General features: G+C 37.0%; 1 protein-coding gene across 1 annotated transcript in view; it reads right to left on the bottom strand.

Moving 5' to 3' along the window:
- Positions 1–1,078: 1,078 nt before the first annotated feature.
- The window catches only part of elfn1b (extracellular leucine-rich repeat and fibronectin type III domain containing 1b), a 133,389-nt gene continuing 112,410 nt past the window's right edge, over positions 1,079–22,057 (bottom strand). The window contains exon 3 of the mRNA XM_056462287.1: positions 1,079–5,625. Within this exon, the coding sequence (XP_056318262.1) occupies positions 2,838–5,282 (2,445 nt within the window). The 5' untranslated portion in view covers positions 5,283–5,625 and the 3' untranslated portion in view covers positions 1,079–2,837. The remainder of the gene's footprint in view (positions 5,626–22,057) is intronic.

The following is a 22,057-nucleotide window of genomic DNA, read 5'->3' on the forward strand; positions in this document are numbered from 1 at the left end:
ACTACCCTTTTGTTTTGTTAGGGATGAAAACATCCACTGAATTAAACTGCGGTAAAATGCACCAGATTAATATATTTTTTTCAAATCTTTTTGCATAAATCTGTTAATTAACCTTAGTCCAGATCAAAACTACTAAAATGTTTAGTAAATAACAGGATTTTAACTCTTTAATTCCCAAATTCATAAATGATGTCACTGATTTGGTGAAAACCACACACAAAATGAGGTATTTTCAATATAAAAAGTAATTGTGGACTGGATTTTTAAAAAATCCTTGGACATGTAAAACAACATTGCCTTTGATCCATTGTTTTAGATTGATTTTCATTTGTTCTCCCTAATTTACTGTTGGTGGCTGTTTTTGCCCCATTGACTTCCATTATAACCACATTTTATTACAAAACCATGACACCATATAATCATGCAAATTTTTGATAGTTGGTGGTTTTCCCTGTTGTGAAGAGGTAAAATTCTTTCTTTTAGTGTTTATTATCAGTTGGCACCATTAACCTTTTAGATCCTAGTTTCTGGATTTTATATGGAGTATAACTGAAAATTAAAGTGTGTATGTGCTTGAGTGAGTGACCTTAGCACACTTGCCTTGATGTGTCTGAGAAAATCAAAATATGAATCTCAGCTTTTAGAACTACATGGAGTAAACAAAAACAAAGACTGTGTATTTATGCACCATCAAATGTGGTTATAAGGAAAGTCAAGGAGCAAAATAGCCACCAACAGTAAATTAGGGCGAAAAAATGAAAATCTAACAATGCATCAAAGCCAATGTTGTTACTAATTGTTCACATATCCAAGACTTTGATAAAAGATTTTTAAAAATCCAGTCCACAATTAATTTTTTATATTAAAAATACGTCATTTTGTGTGTTTTTCACCAAATCAGTGACATCATTTAATTTAATTTGGCAATCAAAAAGTTAAAATCCTGTAATTTTTTAAACAAATTAATAGTTTTGATCAGGATTGAGGTTGATTAACAGATTAAAAAAAAACAATAAAGAAATATTTGTCTGATGCATTTTTACAGCAGTTTAATTCAGTGGATGTTTTCATCCCGAACATAACAAAAGCATAGTCAATTTGAACAGTGCACAAGGGTTAAAGAAGACCTTGATTCTATTAATTATACAGACAATTGAGTTAAATTATTCCTATTATCATGCATTACTTCTTTCTTGTAGGCGTTTATTTGGCTCTCATGATAATTACCTGAAATTGGCTAAACTTATTTGTAAAACAAAACAGAAACAATCCTCTTGTTAGGTTGTTCAGAATCTGACTGCAGTAGAGAAACAAGCAATAAATCTGTATGACAAGGCTCAGTATGAAAATGGCATTTTCTTTCATAAAATCAGTTGTCGAAATATAACTGTTTAACATATTATCTCTATAAATCACACACAAACTGACAGTATTCCAAGCAATCCACCTGTGGATAGTGGATATGATAGCTTCAAAACAACATTATGCACACTCTAGGTCTTAATATGCGGCTGACAACTTTTCTGTTAAGCGTTTGACATGCACTTTGATTCAGATATAATTTAAATGTCATGTTATTTCACTGCATGAATCGGGGTATCATAATGTGCAGTTTCACAGTACAGGTCTTTAAAATTTGTTTCCTCACAATTTAGAGGCCAATTCCATTGTTCTAATCAGTGGAATCTAAATTGTCTATCAGCATTAATGGCGGTGAGAACAGATTACGCTATTAGGACTGCCTAGATCAGCACTTCAGACCTGGCTTATCAGCCGTAGAAGACATAGCTCTGTTGAATCTCAGTAAAAAAACAAACTCCAGGGCTGATTTAGCAAGGTCTTGGGATTCACAGTGGTTTAAAGTAGGCATGTGGTAGCAATATCTTTGACTGAGATAGAAATATCTCTGAAGGTCTTGCAAACAAGAATCAAAGTGGGTTTAAATCGGACTAAGCCCCAAATATTGTAAAACTGATGTCAGAGAAAAATAGTTTTCACACGCAGTACATTCATTCTCCAGTATGCAGGACTTGTGTTGAGTTTGTGTGGTCAGTTTTCTCAGTAGCACTGCTTGAAAGTCTGTTAATGAAAGAAAACCATAGAAAGCCAAAAACAGTTTTGCCTGCACCGCAGTGGCTGCAGGCATAAGTCTTAAGGACTTGAAACATTCGTTGTATGTTTGAAAATGTAAACTTTACAAAAAAGAATGGAGAAAGCATTAAGAGAAGCTGTTTTTTTTCTCTGAAAAGTCATTCTATTAAAATCCAGTAGATGTGTGCTTCTGTAGCAAATTCAGCAGTTGTCCATTGAACAGTCGCTAAAGAAGAAAAAAAGAGCATTTTCAAAGCACAGTCTGTATAAAAATCTAAGGTTGGGGAGAACAGTGTTCGGCAGACATTTTGAGTTGAATGTTTTCCAAGTACACAACAGTCAATACTGTCACAGGACACGGCCATGCGATAACCAAAGATTAACTGTAATAATAATAAGAAGAAGAATCAATCTTAACAGTAATACTACTAATCAATGATGGTCATGATGATCATGAGGGTGATAATATAATAGTAGTTTATTGTTATTTCCAATATATAAAAATCAAATGTTGAGTTGAGGTTAATACTGTTAAAAGTTTGCTATTCTTACCACTTGGCACGGACACTCACTGCGAGATCTACAGTATCTTTTTCACTCTCAAACAGAATGAAAAGAGCTAGCAATACTTCTAAGCTATATCTCTAAAAGTGAGTGCTGACTTGTCACTTAATCGTTGATACTGGCTGGTTTGGTCCAGAGACTTGTGCAGTCTTCTTTAATTGGATGGGCTATAAAAATGGCAATCATGACTTCTGCTGAGCAGAGACTCCTTTCCAGTAGTCTAGAATGTCATGTAGGTCCTCATCTTTGGCAAACTGTACTTTCCTCCTTAATGCATGACCTGCAGCAATGTACTCTTCCTCATCCCTGTGACGCTTGCGGTGTAGTTTAAAACGTTCCCACAGGCTAAGAGAAGGCCTACAGCTGTACTCGGGACTGGAATAGCCACTCAGGTTGTGGTACTGTGGTGAGAGCTGCGAATAGGACAACTCCCGGGGTCTGGAGCGCGTTAGTGGCTCCAAAATGGACGATTTCCGGCTCCCTGACACCTCTATTGACTCCTCTATGTGGTGGGGACCAGGGTAGGAGTGCCTGTGCTCGCTGTACTGCCGAATCCGCTCTGCCTCTGCCCTCAGGATTGCAGCAGCTGGAGTGACTGTGATGATTCCTGACTCATCCAGCGGAGATGCCTTCTCGATGTATTTGGACTCTGATCTGTAAGCTCCTTCTGAGCGAAAAGAGCGAGGACTGCGGAGTGAACCACTCGAGGATGTGCTTGCACGCTTTTGTGGAGCATCCATGCTGTGGTGCCTCTGTAGGGGATGATGGTAGCCTCCTTTGTACACTGGGGACAGAAAACCAGACTTGCCCGGGGGATGTTCTGATATGAGAACTAACTGTGGCTCAGCTGTCGACACAGCACCGGTTTTTGCAGTCTGGAATGATGTTGAATCAGACTTGAGTGCGTCTATGCAGTTGTTGATGATCTGGTTTACTTTGTCCACTTCTTTTGCAATCGTGGATATCTCAGCAACAGATCCCTGGCTGGTTTCCGATGGAGGAACGCTGCATTCCCTTATGCTCCGCTCTGGTTGCTCTGATCTCACTTCCATGTAATTCCCTTTTGTAGTCTTCGGCGTCCCAGAGATCTCTTGCATCTTATACTGATCTGTGTCACTGGCAGCTGGCAAGTATGGCATCCTTTGTACTGTTTCACCAGCGGACAGAATTTGTTTTTGTGACAGCTGTGATATAGTCCCTTGTTCCAGCTCAGTTCCGTATTTCATCTCAATCAAGTTTCTTTTCATCTTTTCCAGCTTCTTGCTCTTTGGCTCGTCTTGCTTTTTGCGCTTTCTCAGGCAATGGACAACTACACCCAGCACGATAAGCATCCCAAAGAGACACCCGAGGATGGTCATAATGTAATGAGTGGCAGTTGAGTCATTTGCCACGCGTTCTTGCAATGTCCTTGGTCCTGTGGAGATGGTCAGACAAGTGTGGTTAAATCTCAAGGAATTACGAATGGATGCCACACAGTATGTGTAGTTGGTGTGAGATTTAAGGTTTTGTAACTCAATCTCTTCTCTCTGGCTTTTCAGGTTTTGGATGTCAGTGAAGAAGCTGTTATTGTAGAGGACAAGGATGTACATTTTGCGAAACGGATTAGGAATCTGGATGGTGATTACTGCACTTGTGTGAGTAACTTCTTTTAGTCTCATTATTGGACGAGCATCTGAATCCAGAAAGGTGGGGCTGATGCTAATGGTCTCCTCTGGAAATGTCCCAGAGGAACAGTCATCCAGTCCGCAAGGACTCAAATCAGGCAGCCTCGTAGGAATGCCTCCATCTGGAGATCCATGAAGATACGGAGTCACATTGTCATCGGTGCAGACAGAAGAGAGGGCATGGAAAGCATTTCGATATCTGGGCATTCTAGGGTTCTGACTCAAGAGGCTGTAGCCTGAAAAGCCAGCAGGTGTATCGCACGCCATCCTCTCACTTGTCCGGTTTGGGAACGCAACAAGCCAGCGCAAGAATCCCAACAGCTCACATGAGCAGCTGAAGGGGTTTGCGTAGAGCTCGCACGTTGTAAGCTTCGATAGACCACGGAATGTAGCGCCATCAAGCTGCTGAATCCTGTTCATGGAGAGGTCGATGTTTTCTATCGCAGGACACTCCCAAAAGGCATTGGCTGTGACGGTCTCGATCAGGTTTGCCTGAAGATAGAGGTACTGTAAGCGTCCCAAACCTCTTAACATTCCCTCAGTCAAGTTCCTCATTTTGTTAAAGCCAATCTGCAGCACTTGGAGATTAAATTGAGCAGAGAAAGCCCCATCTTCTATGTAAGAGATGTCATTCTTTGTTAGATTCAGGTATGTGAGATTGCCAAAGCGGCTTAGGGAAGAAAAATGGATGCTTCGAATCTTGTTCTCATTGAGGCGTAGGTCAACAATTGTGCTGTTAATATGCATTGGGATGTTTTCGTAGGGGGGCTGGTTCTGGCTGCAAATTGCCAACCACACAAAACCCTTTTCCCCTTCTATAAGCCAGCAATCCCCCTGGACAACAGGCACCCTTGTCAGTGAGAGGAACACAAGAGCCACAGCCCAACAAAGTAAGGCACTGGTCACCATACCTCCTCCATGTCCACTAGACCCAGACGAAATGGACATCTGTGCTTCAGTCATGGCTCCCTTAGGTGTTTTCTTTGAATACACAGATTATGACCTGTAACAGTAAATCCAACTTTGCTTTTAACTGGATGTAATGTTGAAATCACATGGATGATTGTTTCGTTTTGTTAGGAATATCAGCTTGATTGTTCTCTTCTCAAATAACTTTTTGTGTCTTGTCACACTGGAAAGGAGGCTTCATATATGACTAGAGTCTTGTTTATGTGCGAAAGCTTTTCAGAGAGAGTATCTGAGCATTTCCACACATAACCTCCCACAGGGCAGGAAGTGCTTGTTTTTTCCGAGGGCCTCATTTCTCATCAGATACCCGCTCATGACCACATTTTCATATCGCATCCTGCAGAAATAAGAAAAAAAGAGCATAATTATTGATATTTGATGAAACTAGGTCAAGTCCTAACAATACTCCCTTTGTGAGGGTACAAAATTATATAAATGTGAATATTTTACACTGTGTATTGAGAAATAACCCAGTTACTCAAACTTGCGCTTTACAATTAAGTTCAAATAATCACCCACCACTTCCGGTGCACCTCAATTTCCAACTATTAACAATGATGCTAAGTGCAGAATATTGTGTGGTGGCATTTTAGAGCTATTTTTGAAAATCCAATCTTTAAAGCTGACTCTATGTTTTCATGTCTATACAATCATTATGGTTGCTCACCTACCATGAGCTAAAGTTAGCACAGATCAATCACACAAACACTCTCACACGCTCTCAGAGGCCAATTAACGTCTAACAGCTTAGCTCATCCTGATAACGCAAACACAGACACACACACACACACACACACACACACACACACACACACACACACTTACTCTATAAAGAAGAGTTTACTTTTACATCCATCCACCTTATTAGCTTATGAGACCCTTTCCACTCTGATAATGAAAGGAAACTCTTAAAATAGACTGCTTTTTTAATTACAGCATGACCTAAATCAAACAAACGTTAAAGAGAGAACAGCATACGGTAGCTGAATGGTTGTTTTAGACGAGCATATATAGCCTGATGTTGCCTGTGCCTCTTATTTTGTAATTAAATATTGCATTAATTCCTGTGCTATATAAAATACAAATCCCTCACAGTGTGTTGGAGAATCTTTTAGTCCATGAATTCTTTAGTCCATGAGTGTTTGCATCTGTGTGCAGGGGACTAAAAATGCCCCCACTCCACATAATCCACAGTGTAATTAACATGCAGTGAAAAACCAATACATCATCATCAATTAGATCATACCGGTGCTGTTATCTAACTGATGATGATAAATTGGATTTCCACTGTACTTTGATTCGTCTTAGCTCTTTGCATTTGAAAAGGCAGAACAACTAAATTACACAGTATGCACAAAACAATGAATACTAAAGAAAACCAATAACTGGGTGCATTTGATTGCTTATTACTGACTTGTGTTTTCTTATTTCCTAAAATCTATTACCTTCCATGTTTGTCTTCTAACAGGAGAGGCATCTATAGGAAAAAAAGGCTACTAGGAAAGCCTCCAAAACACAATCCATTTTCAAGAACTGTCAGACAATCCTGTAAAATAGCTGTGATTGCGTATGTTATGGATAAACTAGTTCTGTAATAGCAGATTTTTTGGTGTTGTCTTGTTATTGAGCACATTTGTATTCTATCTTGTTTCTGTCTCAGACTAGGACTAGAATTTATTTCAAGGCCATTCAAAAACATAACTTCAGGGATATCGCTAAATAGGTAGTGCATTATTGTTAATTTGATGTAAAAAGTCTGCTTCAGGTGCAAACATCTTTTTTTCTGTTTTGTATAGATTTAATTTTGGCATTTAAAAAAAAAAATTATTTGATGAGGGAGAGATGTGAGGACAAGATCGGGAAAAGTCCACAACCTGTGATTCGACTGTTGTACTATTTGTTGGCACGCTAACCTGGGCTGTTGGCACACTAACCTGGGCTATCGGCACTGACTTGGTGCAAACATACAGTGCTCAACATATATGAGTACACCCCTCACAAATCTCTCATTTAAATAAATATTTTCTATACACTCTCAGAAATTAGGGTACACGAGCTGTCACTGGGGTGGTACCTTTTCAAAAGGTACAAATTTGTACCAATCAGGTCCATATTAATACCTCAAGGGTACATACTAGTACCTAAAAAGTTCAAAAGTGTTGCTCTTAAAAATTATTTGGACCTAATATATACTTTTGAGGTACCAATACAGACCCTTTAATTACAAATGTGTACCTTTTAAAAAGGTACCACCCCAGTGACAGCTCACGTACCGTTATTTCTGAAAGTGTAGGCTTTACAAATTTTATTTGTGCATGTACATTAGATTAGTCAGAACTGAAGCCAAATCTTGAGCTTATCTAACAAAATAACTTTTGATAACGGTCCAAAATTAGTGCACCCAAATTTATCTAATCTTAGGGAAAAATATTCAATAATTTAAAAAAAAGAGCAAAATTCAAGAGAAACAAAAAAACTATACAATTTTGTAGTTTGTCATTTTTTCCAATGTTTCGCATGAGTTTAAATGTATTATCTTTCTAAAGATGTTCGGTGACTAAAATATTATTTTAATAAATATATCTGTTTAATGAATCCGTTTTGTTCAAATGCATCAAAATATATTACCCATATTTACTAAGAAATGGATACAAATATTCATTTTCAAAATGGGGTGTACTCATTTCTGTTGAGCTCTGTATTTCTAATTGAAAAATGTAACCAAATTTTACCAAAGTTCATTTAAAAAATCAAATAAATGCCTACAAAATGAAAGATATGATTGCAACTTATACATGATCTTATAAGGGAGAAAGTACTGTTTTCATGAATGTGAATGCACATTTTATTGAACAAACAATAATTTAATATTAGGGTAAGTTACTTACAGTACATTTTATATACAAAATTATGCATATTTTGGCAACAAAAATTTCCCGAACAAAGGATTGAATTCTTTGACTTTGAGTTCTGTTGGCTGAATTCTTTGACTTATTGTATGCGATGCCATGCTATCTATTAGCAGATTTAGTTTCATCTAGAAGTATTATTTAATAAAATTGTATAAAATTTTTGTTCAAAATCAGATTTTGGAATTATTAATCATATAACATTATTTATGTAGTTGTAGTTGTACCAGTTCCAATGCAAATCATTTACCACCTCCGCAGTGCAAAGATCAATAGACCTATTCATCCATTTTGCTTCAGCTTAGTCCCTTATTTTTCAGGGATCGCCACAGAGGAATAACCCTCCCAACAGATCTATTTACGTACTGTAGTGTCTAAATGTAAAGTGTTGTGTTAATGTAAATGTATGTATTGATTAAATCCAGGTGATGCAGTGGCACAGTAGGTAGTGCTGTTGCCTCACAGCAAGAAGGTCGCTGGTTCGAGCCTCGGCTGGGTCAGTTGGCATTTCTGTGTGGAGTTTGTATATTCTCCCTGCGTTCGCATGGCTTTCCTCCGGGTGCTCCGTTTTCCCCCACAGTCCAAAGACATGCGGTACAGGTGAACTGGGTAGGCTAAATTGTCCGTAGTGTATGAGTGTGAATGAGTGTCTATGGATGTTTCCCAGAGATGGGTTGTAGCTGGAAGGGCATCCGCTGCAGAAAAACATATGCTGTATAAGTTTGCGGTTCATTCCGCTGTGGCGACCCCAGATTAATAAAGGGACTAAGCCGAAAAGAAAATGAATGAATGAATGATTAAATCCATACAGACATTTAAATATTTAACATTTCTCAAGCAATAAAATCATATCCTTTAGGTGAATTTGAGGATGTTATGGTGGCATTGACTTAGTGGTATTGACTGTCTATAGCACGACTCTCTTAAAGTTAAAGGTGCTTTATTGTAATTGAAGGCTCCAATAAGAATCTTTAACATTATAGAAATTTTTTAATTTACCAAAAAGTTCTGTAGATTATTCAAATGTTCTTTCCATTAAAATGGTTCTTTTAAGAACTGACTAGAATTGAAGAAACGGGCCAACCTCATACTGGATTTTCTAATCCTATTTTTTTTATATTGTATATGTATCCTCTGACCTGCCTTTGGTGCAGTGGTGTTTGCAGCCCTGTATCATGTGAATTGAAAAATGTTAATGTTGTCTGGTTGGCTTCTGACGGCTTACAAATGCTGATTTGAGAAGCATTTGTAGACAGTAGAAGAGGCGGGCAGGAGTAGAGAGCGAGTAGAGAGAAGCTTCTGTTGCATGAATCTTTAATAGTGTTCAAACTGTTGAATGTGCTCTCATTTCAGAAGAGCTTTGTAGACAGTAGAAGAGGTGGGCAGAAGTGGAGACTGGGTGAAAAGAGGTTTCTCTAGCGTGAATCTTTCATAGCGTTCAAACTGTTGTTTCACTCTGTGCTAGAAGCTACACACTGTCACAAAACGCTGCGCACCTTGACTGAAAACAAAACGCTGTTCCCACAAGAACTCTTCTTATCGCTACCAACAACTAAAATATTTATCCATTTATTTATTTATTTAGGGTATTGTGCAATTCTCACATGGGTTGTTTTCAGTTGCTAGGTAAAAGATTGTTCACTCATTTTGACTCTCTCTCTTATAAATCAGCTATTATATATTTATACAGTTGAAGTCAGAATTATTAGCCCCCCTGTTTATTTTTTCCCCAATTTCCCTACAGAGAGATTTTTTTCAACACGTTTCTAAACATAATAGTTTTAATAACTCATTTCTAATAACTGATTTATTTTATCTTTGCCATGATGACAGTAAATAATATTTTACTAGATATTTTTCAAGACACTTCTATACAGCTTAAAGTGACATTTAAAGGCTTACCTAGGTTAATTAGGTTAACTAGGCAGGTTAGGGTAATTAGGCAAGTTATTGTATAATGATAGTTTGTTCTGTAGACTATCGAAAAAATTCAGCCTAAAGGGGCTAATAATTTTGAACATAAAACGGCTTTTAAAAAATTAAAAACTGCTTTTATTCTAGTCGAAATAAAACAAATAAGACTTTCTCCAGAAGAAAAAATATTATCAGACATACTGTGAAAATGTCCTTGCTCTGTTAAACATCATTTGGGAAATATTTAAAAAGGGGGGCTAATTATTCTGACTTCTACAGTGTGTGTATGTGTGTACTGTATGTATATATATATATATATATATATATATATATATATATATATATATATATATATATATATATATATATATATATATATATATATATATATATATATATATATATAAACAACTGTGTAACTGCCAGTAGCTCTGGGCAAACATAAGAGAAGCAGTTCCCCACATATATATATATATATATATATATATATATATATATATATATATATATATATATATATATTTTTTTTTTTTTTTTTTTTTTTTTTTTTTTTTATGGCACGATATATAATAAGATACCAAACTAACAAAGAACTAACTAACAACACCAATAACTAACTAAAAAAGAACTAATCTAACAAAATAACTTAAGATCATGGTGTTACGGAAAGGTATTAAACCAATTTTAATAAAAAGGTAAAAAGCGAGAAAACCATGAACAAATATTACAGTTAGTTCAAATTGTGTAGTTTGTATTTAATAATTAATCTCATAGGGTTATAAATATCCCACATTTCTACAGTAGCTTCCAAAATGTCAAACCAAATGGGATTTTTGAGCAAATAAAAACCTTTTGAGCAGTATACTTCTATTGTTTTATGAGTTAATTTTTATGCTTCTTTATCAACTTTATAATATATACATTCTATATAAACTTCCCATTGAAAAACAACTAGCTACAATGGCTGCTTGAGGATTGTAGCTTTAGACCAGGGATGGGCAAACTCGATCCTGGAGGGCCGGTGTCCCTGCATAGTTTTGCACCAACCCTAATCAAACACACCTGCTTGTAGCTGTGTTCAGGTGTGTTTGATTAGTGTTGGAGCAAAACTCTGCAGGGACACCGGCCCTCCAGGATCGAGTTTGCCCATGTCTGCCTTAGACTGATGTATAGTTTGTAAATGTTACTTGTGTTCTTTTTGATGCACAAACAGCACCCCAGTGCGTCCACGTCCTGACGTTAGCTAAGAGGTTTTTAATATAATTAATACATTGATATTTTGTCCCACTTTAAAGGATGTTTTTTGTTGTCGTTTTATTTTTACTCAAAATGACAATAATTCATCTGTTGTATGAGACACAAATTTAATATTCATTTATTTATTGCTTTCCATTTGCTTGCAAATGCCTTTCCCTCCATTTTTATGTGGATGCATTATTTATTTATTTATTTGCTATTTGGTTTAATATTCTGAATGTAATGCAATGACATTCAAACATTCCAAATGCGTTTGGCGTGATCCATCTCTATCAATTCAATTCACAGGGAGATATTTGCACTATAAATGTGTCTGCATTTCACAAACTTGACATCCAGCAAATGTATAACGCATTTGCGAATAAGCAGAAATAACAGTTCAAGGAGGAACTATTACGCTCTATCATAACCATGCCATTTTAAAATGCATACCATATATGAAACATTCCTCTCAGTGTTTCAGACAGTTTTCTTACTGACAAACCATGTTGGTATCACAATAGAGCATTTTAACAGAGCGGTACACATGAAAACAAGCCTTGGGCTCAGCAAGTCGCCCCCAAAACACTTAACCTGCATGTCAAACCATTCATAATCTTCAAAGGAAATGGCTTATTGTGTTAGTTTCCATGAACCGGCTTCCATGCACACAGCACAGCGAGAGGCGTTCAAGCAGACTAACATTCACTACTGCATGTTACAGTGGAAGACATTGATTTTGTGTGAGTGTGTGGATGTGTATGTGTAGTCACTTGTGGCCTGAAATAACACACTTCCCTTTTATGATCAATAAACAACTGTGTGACTCTGTGACATTAGATTAAGCCAGTAGCTCTGGGCAAACATAAGAGAAGCAGTTCCCCACATATATTCCCTTTCTCTCTCTCCTGCTTCTCTTTTTCTAATCAGAAACCCCCAGAATCCCAGCTTTCCGGGTGCGGTTTGCGATATTGGTGTCATTAGTCTTCTAAAAAGTAAACAGACTGTAAACATGTCAAGATGAATCAGAGTGACGTGACGTGATTAATGCGGTTTGACATTCATTTAGGTGCTAATAAATTGCAGCATCTGATTTAGAATGGAGGATATGCGCTTATAAAATATCTGTTTATGTATATTAAATTATCAGATATACTGTATGCACTGCTTATCCGGAAGGTTTTTGTAGGGTTTTATTCAACAGATTCCTTTTTAATTAAATGGATTTATTTTATTTTTCTGTACTCTAAAAATATGTATTTATTGATATTGCAAATGCTTATTTAATTATGTTTAATCATTTTACTAATTGTTTCTTCATTTAAATTAATTCCAAAAATCACTTACTGTACTGTAAAATGCATTTGAAAAGATTATTTATTAATATTTTATTTAATATTTAAATTTAATCCAAAGCCGGCGACGCAGTGGCACAGTAGGTAGTGCTGTTGCCTCACAGCAAGAAGGTCGCTGGTTCAAGCCTAGGCTAGGTCAGTTCTCTGGGTGCTCCGGTTTCCCCCATAAGTCCAAAGACATGTGGTAGAGGTGAATTGGGTGAGCTAAAATAGTGGATGACTGTGTATAGGTGTTTGCCAGTGATGGGTTGCAGCTGGAAGGGCATCCGCTGCGTAAAACATATGCTGGATAAGTTGGCGGTTCATTCCGCTGTGGCAACCCTAGATTAATAAAGGGACTAAGCCGAAAAGAAAATGAATGGATGAATTAAATGCAAAGATCACTCACTGTACTGTAAACGCAATTTAAAAGTGTATTTATTATGATTATTTTTTTATTTAATATTTAAATGTCACTACATTTTTTATGTATGAAAACAAAATTACATTTTTATTGTTACGTATTCAATTGATGAATTCAATTCAAGATAAACTCACCGGCCACTTTATTAGGTACACCTGTCCAACTGCTCGTTAACGCAAATTTCTAATCAGCCAATGACATGGCATCAGCTTAATGCATTTAGGCATGGAGACATGGTCAAGACAATCTGCTGCAGTTCAAACTGAGCATCAGAATGGGGAAGAAAGATGATTTAAGTAACTTTGAACGTGGCATGGTTGATGGTGCCAGACGGGCTGGTCTGAGTAATGTAGAAACTGCTGATCTACTGGGAATTTCACGCACAAGCATCTCTAGGGTTTACAGAGAATGGTCTGAAAAAAGAGGAAATATGGTTCGAGCTGATAGAAAGGCAACAGTAACTCAAATAACCACTCGTTACAACCGAAGTATGCAGTCGAGCACCTCTGAACACACAACACGTCCAACCTTGAGGCAGATGAGCTACAGCAGCAGAAGACCAAAGCAGGTGTCACTCCTGTGAGCTAAGAACAGGAAACTGAGGCTACAATTCACACAGGCTCACCAAAATTGGACAATAGAAGATTGGAAAAACATTGCCTGGTCTGATGAGTCTCAATTTCTGCATTTGCATGGTAGGGTCAGAATTTGCTGTCTACAACATGAAAGCATGGATCCATCCTGCATTGTATTAATGGTTCAAGCTGGTGGTGGTGGTGTAATGGTGTGGGGAATATTTTCTTGGCACACTTTGGGCCCATTAGTACCACCTGAGCATCATGTCAACACCACAGTCTACTTGAGTATCAATGCTGACCATGCCCATCCTTTTATGACCACAGTGTGACCATCTTCCGATGGCTATTTCCAGCAGAATAACGCACCATGTCATAAAGCGCGAATCATCTCAGACTGGTTTCTAGAACATGTCAATGAGTTCACTGTACTCAAATGGCCTCCACAGTCACCATGTCTGAATCCAATAGAGCACCTTTGGGATGTGGTGGAAGGTGAGATTCGCATCATGGATGTGCAGCAACTGCGTGATGCTATCATGTCAATATGGACCAAAATCTCTGTGGAATATTTCCAGTGTTAAATCTATGGCATGAAGGATTAAGGCAGTTCTGAAGGCAAACGGGTGCCCAACCCGATACTACTAAAGTGTACCTGATAAAAGGGCCAGTGAGTGTATGTTTTAAAAATAGTTAAAAGATAAAACAAAGATTAATAAGTTTTATAAGAAAATACTATTTCAGTCTTATAGTTAAAATAAATGTAGTGTTTTTTTGATAATTATTTATGAAATTTACAATGAATTAAGTGTATAGCAAATAAAAAAGACACTTTAAGCCTTTATCATGGGGTACTCAAAGATACGAAACATTATTAGGAAATATTGCCTTTTAATGTCGGAAAAGGCATTTAAGAAACATATAAATTTACAATGCATTTATCAAGGTTGTAAATCCACTCTTTTAATTCCTTACACACAATTAGTAGAGCTCTTAAAATATGAAATGGAGGTGAATCCGGACCCTGAAAAGCTGGGTGAAAAAGCATATATGTTAACTTCACTGACATTGATTACAATTCAGTCATAAAATGGGCTTCTCCACTGAATGTTTCAGTACCCTATAATGGGTTAAGGTGGCATTTTTAAGCATTGTGACTTTTGCAGCACTACATTTGCATCAGATTTTTTAATGTTATAAGTCAAGTTCTACATGCCCCAACTACTGATCTGATTAAAAACAATGTCTACTTATGTTTCATTAGACCAGATTTTACCCCGCCTTTCAAGGCAGCAAAAGCTCAATTCTCCAGAGAACGAGACAAAGAGCCGGAACAAACAGAGCTTATAGCAGCATGTACAAGCTCTCAGGAAATGACTTAAAACAACTTCCTCTGAGGGCTTCCAAATGTTCACATAAACACTGCAGCATAAATGGCTTGTTGTTGATTTGTTTGTGTGCAGAGCTTCATTGGAGTGTGTTTGTAAAGCTGAAATAATTGTGTAATGGCCATTGTTCAGCGAGTGGGTGTTCAGTGACATGTAATTGGACTGGGTTCAGGTAGCAAAGCAGTTCACAAGTGTTCAAACAGCCTTTCTGTGTGCCAGTTCATGTTTATCCTCATCTGATAAAGGCGTTTTCACACCTGTGGATTGTTTGCTTTGTTTTATTCTTTTTTCTTGGTTCGGTTAATTTTCACAAGGCAAAATTTGTCCCACACAGGTGAACTCTCATTGGTGAAAGCGCAGTGGTTTACACTGTAAAAAGTGTTGGGTTCCACACGATGTTGTTGGAACAACAGGAAGGAATTAATTTAACCTATTAGTTTTTACAAATTTAAGTGGATTGAACATAAAACAATTAACCCATTTGTGCCCAAATTTTTCTAAATGGTTTCATGCATGTAGCCTTGTTAATAGTGTCCTATATGAACATGTTTTGCATTTATTTTTTTCAGGTTTTTTTTTTTTTTTAGAAAACTGTATTTGAATATGCGGCAACTATAGTTGCTGGTGGGCAAATATGTTGTTAGAACCCTTCAATGTAAAATTTGCATAGGATAAGAACATTTGGCATTCTAACTCAAAACAACTGCTGTCAACAGATTAATTCATATTCCAAAACACATTTGTGATGTTTAAAACTAGAAAACCATTCGATATGAACCCCCACTGCAGAATTACAGCAGTCAAAGAAAAAATTACAAAAACTCATTACTCAAAGAACCCAAGTAAAGTAAATACTGCTCTCCACAATGGTGAGGTCTAACAAAACCAGTATTTCTAGTTAATCTTACCATGACAGAAATGGTCAAACAAGTTAAAGAATAAGTGAAGCTGCTCATGCTGTTTGTGGAGTTGTCTAATGATCCTAATGAGAGATTGAATGAGTTTTCAGTTGAGTTCCTCAAAGGTCCACATGTTATTTTTGTGTCCACATGTTATTTTTGTAAACGAAAAAGTTTTTTTCTGCATTTTCTAAAAAATCACAGACCCTGACACTATTGACAAGAGATTCAAACATCTGGGTTACAGAATTTGTGTTTTTGTGTGGATAAACAGTTCTACTATGTAGAAAAAGCTGCAATTTGGATAATATCTATGTTTGTGTATACAGCAGGGCCTAAGATTGTGACTGAATTCAGTTTAAGTTTGGTGTTTTTCTTCAGTGATTCTGCTTTTTATCAGCAGCAGTTCATTATTCTCTGTTCACTCAGCACTTTATCTCTGCTCCAGTGTTACTTTAACTTTCTTTGTGGGAGAGGGCCCAGTAAGAGGAGTTAATTTTACTCTGAGGATTTTGTTGTGTCAAATTATGTATCAAAAAAAGTCTACTTTAAAATAAAGATGTCAGTTAAATAGTTAAGTTATTTTTAGATAGGGTATTATGAAAGCAAAAAACATTAAACAAGACCAATGACCTTTATTTATTAACTTATTAACACATTATTCCCTAATTTCCAATGAGTTATGTACTTTCAAGGTATTTGCCCACCGCCAACTAGTTGCACATAAACTTAAAAAAAAAAAAAACTATAGATTTATTGAAAGATTTGTTTCGTTTGGATGAATCAAGAGACCCTCATGATTCTGTTGATATATATTTGTGAACCAAAAAAAAAAACTTTTAGTAAATTGAAAATTGCTTTTATTTGCGAGGGTTTGTCTCCGTTTTGCATCCTGGAATTAGGGTAGAAAGTCGAACTTGACAGAATTTCAATCAATTCCTGTTCTCTTTCTTGAAATATTTTATCTGGTTGTTTGCTTGCATGATATTTAGATGTTAAACATGGATAACACGTAGAAAATTACTTCTAAAGGAAAAATTCCAACTATGAACTTAAATGGGTTAAGTCCCCCCCCCCCAAAAAAAAATCAGTATTGTGTTGTTTCAGCTCATTTTATATACGTACTTTGAACAGACAGCAAATGTAAATTTTTTTGAGTGTAAAATGCATGGATTCTGCTAGTAGCGAGTGGGGAGTGTGAGAGCCATGGGAGTGAAACAAGACTGGTGGCATAATGCTAATGACCATCCACTGTCCACAATACCAGGGGTGCCCAAACTCATTCCTGGAGGGACACTGTCCAGCAGAGTTTAGCTCTAACTCCAATTAGACACACCTGAACAAACTAGCCAAGCTCTTACTGGTCATACTAGAACAATGGTCTCAAACTCAATTCCTGAAGGTGCACAGCTCTGAGAGTTTAGCTCCGATCAGCTCCAACTCACACCTGTTTAATAGTTTCAAGCAGGGGCCACCAATCCCTGTCCCTGCAGATTTTAGCTCCAACTTCCCTCAGCACACCTGCCTGGAAGTTTCGAGTATACTTGGTAAAGCTGCGATCACACCAGACTTTGAGCATACGAAATTCTGTCATACTTCGCTGTAAAAAGGGACGGGATAAAACAAGATGATTAGAAGTTGATAAAGTCAGTAATTGCCCCACATTTGTCATTTGAATTGTAATGTGTATTTATATAGCGCATTTATTGTTTATGCCCATACCCCCAAAGTGCCTCACAATCATGAGGGGATTGCTTCATAATCAGAAGTGGGTCTCTCCACACCACCACCAGTGTGTAGCATCCACTTGGATGATGCAACGGCAGCCACAGCACACCGGCACCAGTGCTCTCAACACGCTCCAGCTATTGGTGGAGTGGAGAGACAGTGATAGAGCCAATTCGGTGGATGGGGATGATTGAGAGACCATGATTGGTCAATGGTTCAATGGAGGGAATTTGGCAAGGACACCGAAGTTACACCCCTACTTTTTTACGAGATGTGCCAATGGATTTTTAATAACCACAGAGAGTCAGGACCTTGGTTATCAAGTGCACATGGTTCATTTAAAAGTACAGACTTCAAGCTTTATTTGGATATATTTCCTATGTCTGTGAAGCAAGTATTCGCTGATATTCCAGTGTGTTTGTTGACCACCAAACTGTTATAAAAGCACACGTTTGGTCCAAGCTTCCCCCAGGAGAAATCTCAGCCTATAGCTATCGATGATTGGCTCCTGTACTAGTAGGCGGGGCTTTATTCGCCATATTGACCGTTACACTTTTCCGAATTCAAATCTAAATGAGTGACAGGTCTCGGGTATTCCATAGTCTTTGACGTAACTTTACAATTACTTTTACATAAGACAGAACAATATGGTGCAAACGAGGTATATAAGGTAAAGTAACCCTTGTTTTCCTTGTTGAGTCCTTATATGATGGAGTATAAGTAAAGTGTCTGGTGCATATAGAGTGAGGAGTTTTTCTACAGGTGGTTTGTCAAACCCACTCACCTGTGTGAAGCACACTTCAGAAATGCTCAATGTTTTTTTTTTCTTCTAAAGATATGGAGAAATGCGATTTGTGATGCACCTTTATTGGGAAAATTTTGAATTGCAATATTGCTATATTGTTAATGACAAAACTTGAATCCATAGTTGACAAATAATGGTTTGGGAAATTCATCCCAGGTGTGAAATCCCTAAACAATGAGAAATCTGAATGTTGGAGTGTGTGGTGATGTGATTGGTAAATGGAGACAGGCTATAGGGTCTGTTGATCCAGCAGGACTCTCTCATGATTATCCTGCTTCTGGTGACAGACGCCGCTGCACATACGCTTGTTTGATTTACACACTTATGATTAGACTCAAACTACAGATGGCACACAGCTTCCGACAGTCACCATGAAGCAGCGGTGCGTGTGGATGTGACTGGCCATTTTGTATGTGGCATGTTTGAACTGTGAGGAGAAGAAGAAGAGATTTGGAGTCTGATAGGGTTTGTTCACACCTCACAATATATGCGGATTTATTTGATGTCCGCATTAAAAAGCAGCACAGAAAGGTGATTTTATTAACTAGGGAGAAAACTAGAATGAAATATTCTGTAAAAGCATGTGAGAAATGCTGGAGCTTAAAACAATAAGATCCTTTCGGAAAGCAATTTTGTGTTTGCCCGGCTAATTTTCTTTAAATAATTTTATATACTGACATATACTGTACACTGCTCCTTCAAGTTTGCATCTGTATGATTTTTGAAAATGTTTTATGATAGTATTTCACAATATTGATGTTTCAGTGCTATTTTCTATTAAATAGTATAAATATAATTGAATGCAACTTAATTTAATACATTTTTCATTAAAAATCTCCAAATGTTATTTATATAGTATTGTACATTTTTGGTGTGTTCACATCAGACGTGGATGAAGTGTCAATGCGAGTGATAAACATGTTAAAGGGTCATGAAACCCCCCTCTTTCAGTTCAAGTCTACCTCAGAATTTAAAAAAAAAAAATGCATCATAATGGGTGTGGAGCTCTGAGAGCAGAGGGAGGAGTGGGCGTGGCCAGCAGAGCAGTGGAGAAAGAGGGGAACAAACAACTGTTGTCATTTGGCTCTCAAAATCAGACACAAACCATGAAGAGATGCATGATTTTATAGTTTACGAAGTCAAAATGCAAAGAAATAAACAGTAATTTAATGTCCAGCTACATTTGTTATTCATAATTTCAAATACAAATAACCACAATTTATATCATTATAAAGATAATCATGTTTATATAAACACTATAAATGAGACTTCTCTTTTCCTCAATCCCAGGGTCTGAATGCAGACACAGTGGATAGCCTAAAGCAGTGCAGCAGGTCTCTTGCCCTGTCTATTCCAACCATTAGCCCTGCCGGTAATCTGGAGGATTTTAAACATATGCGAACACAGCAGCACGGATATAGGTGATGTGTGCGCTGCTCTTCCCCTCAAAATGCTACACTTTTACATATTGTTTACTTTTATTTTGTGTTTTGTATTGTAATTCTTGTGAAGCTGAAGGAAGCTGACTATAAAGCTTTGAGTCTGAAATGATATTTTTGTCTTGAAGTTCTTTTTTTCTATTGGCTATCCGGCGCAAAGCGTCACACGCCATTCTCCAATTCTCGTACAGCTCTCCTGACAAAAATGCTTGCTGCAAACAAACAGCTTTGCTGTATCGACCCTGACAGCATCACGGGGAAACATGCAACAAACCCTGATGACAGTAAATAATATTTGACTTGATATTTTTCAAGACACTTCTATACAGCTTAAAGTGACATTTAAAGGCTTGATTAGGTTAACTAGGTTAACTAGGCAGGTTAGGGTAATTAGGCATGTTATTGTATAACGATGGTTTGTTCTGTAGGCTATCGAAAAAAATATAGCTTAAAGGGGCTAATAATTTTTACCTTAAATGGATTTTAAAAAATCAAAAACTGCTTTTATTCTAGCCGAAATAAAACAAATAAGACTTTCTCCAGAAGACATACTGTAAAAATTTCCTTGCTCTGTTAAACACCACTTGGGAAATATTTAAAATAAAATTCAAAGGGGGGCTAATAATTCTGACTTAAATTGAATATCAGATAAAGAATATGTGCGGGCAGGTGGAGGGCAGATGATTAGTATGAAGCCGCGGATTCAGGTGTCATTTTAGCTGATCTGCGCATCTCTACTGTGCAGAGCTGAAGCCCTCCAGGAACTGAGTTTGACACCTGTGTTCTATATGTTCTTGGTGACACATTTTTACACAGTACTTTAACAATGTTATTTTCCCATCTTATTGAATTCTATAAATTACATTATCATGATGACTAACCAAAATAATGAGGTAGATGAACCCCGGGTGCTATTCCTCTGATATAGTTTTGTGCATCTCTGCCCATGTAATAATGATGTTCATTAACTGTGGTCCTAAATGTCCACTGCAAACAGGATCAAATAAAACAAAAAAGACACTTTCTGTATAAAAATGCTCCATAAAACATATTTTAAGTGTTGACTTTGCTGAAGATGTCTCTATATTCAAAAAGCAGCTTGTGTTGTGGATGAAGTATGTAATTACTTGTGAGAGTCTGTCATTATTTGGGCGTAAATTTGGCTGTTTTTTATCCTTTTTTTTCCTTCTGTATGCGGTTAGTGGTGTGGTTATGTGCTCATCCTAGAAGATTAAACTGCACATTGGCTCTGAGTAAAAGTGTCAGGTCTTTTCACTGCCAACTTTGAGAAGGCTGCATAAATTTGCACGTCTTTCCACAGCGTGCAGCTATTTTTGAACTTGGCAGCCATTGATATAGAGTTTATCCTGGAACAAGAGTGGGGGAAAAAAAACAGAAGGCATGACATACAAAGTGCAGATTGTGCAAGACCAAAGATCGTCTCTGATCAGACCACCAAGGATTCCCTTTGCACAGAGAGCTAAAGCTCGGCCATATATCATTAGAGAGAAACTGAAGCTTCTGCCATCTTTTTCCTCACAACACTGTTGTGTTTTGGACTGGTGCTGATTAGAGCGTGATGTTGTCTTTTGCAGTTCTCTTGTTTTCAGTACTTACAATATATTGCCCTCCACTAATATTGACACTCTTAAAAAAATATGTGTAAAGATGATATACAGTTGAAGTCAGAATTATTAGCCCTCCTAAATTATTATTCGCCCCCTGTATAGTTTTTCCTCAAGTTCTGTATAGTACTGTATAGTACAAGTTCATAATAGCGTCAAAAGCGTAGCTGCTTATGGGGCCATTCACAAATCGGCCCCATAAGCATATATATGTTACTGAAAGATATTAAATATTAGTTAAAAATATTTCATGCTTTATTGGGTTATTTTTAACCTTTATTGGGTTATTTATTAATAACTCAACCAGTTGGGTTAAAAATTTTGAATTTCAACAGTCAACTGATTTATCTGACACAGAACAGCAGTATTAATATGCACACGTAATGTTGTTTTTGAGTTATAACGTTTATTTAAGCTATGATGCAATAATATTGTTGTTAATTTTTTTATCAAATTACCTCTCGGTGTCATGTATTCGTTTCACCAGCACTCT

Source organism: Danio aesculapii, chromosome 1, assembly GCF_903798145.1.
Source record: "Danio aesculapii chromosome 1, fDanAes4.1, whole genome shotgun sequence".
NCBI classification, from domain to species: domain Eukaryota; kingdom Metazoa; phylum Chordata; class Actinopteri; order Cypriniformes; family Danionidae; genus Danio; species Danio aesculapii.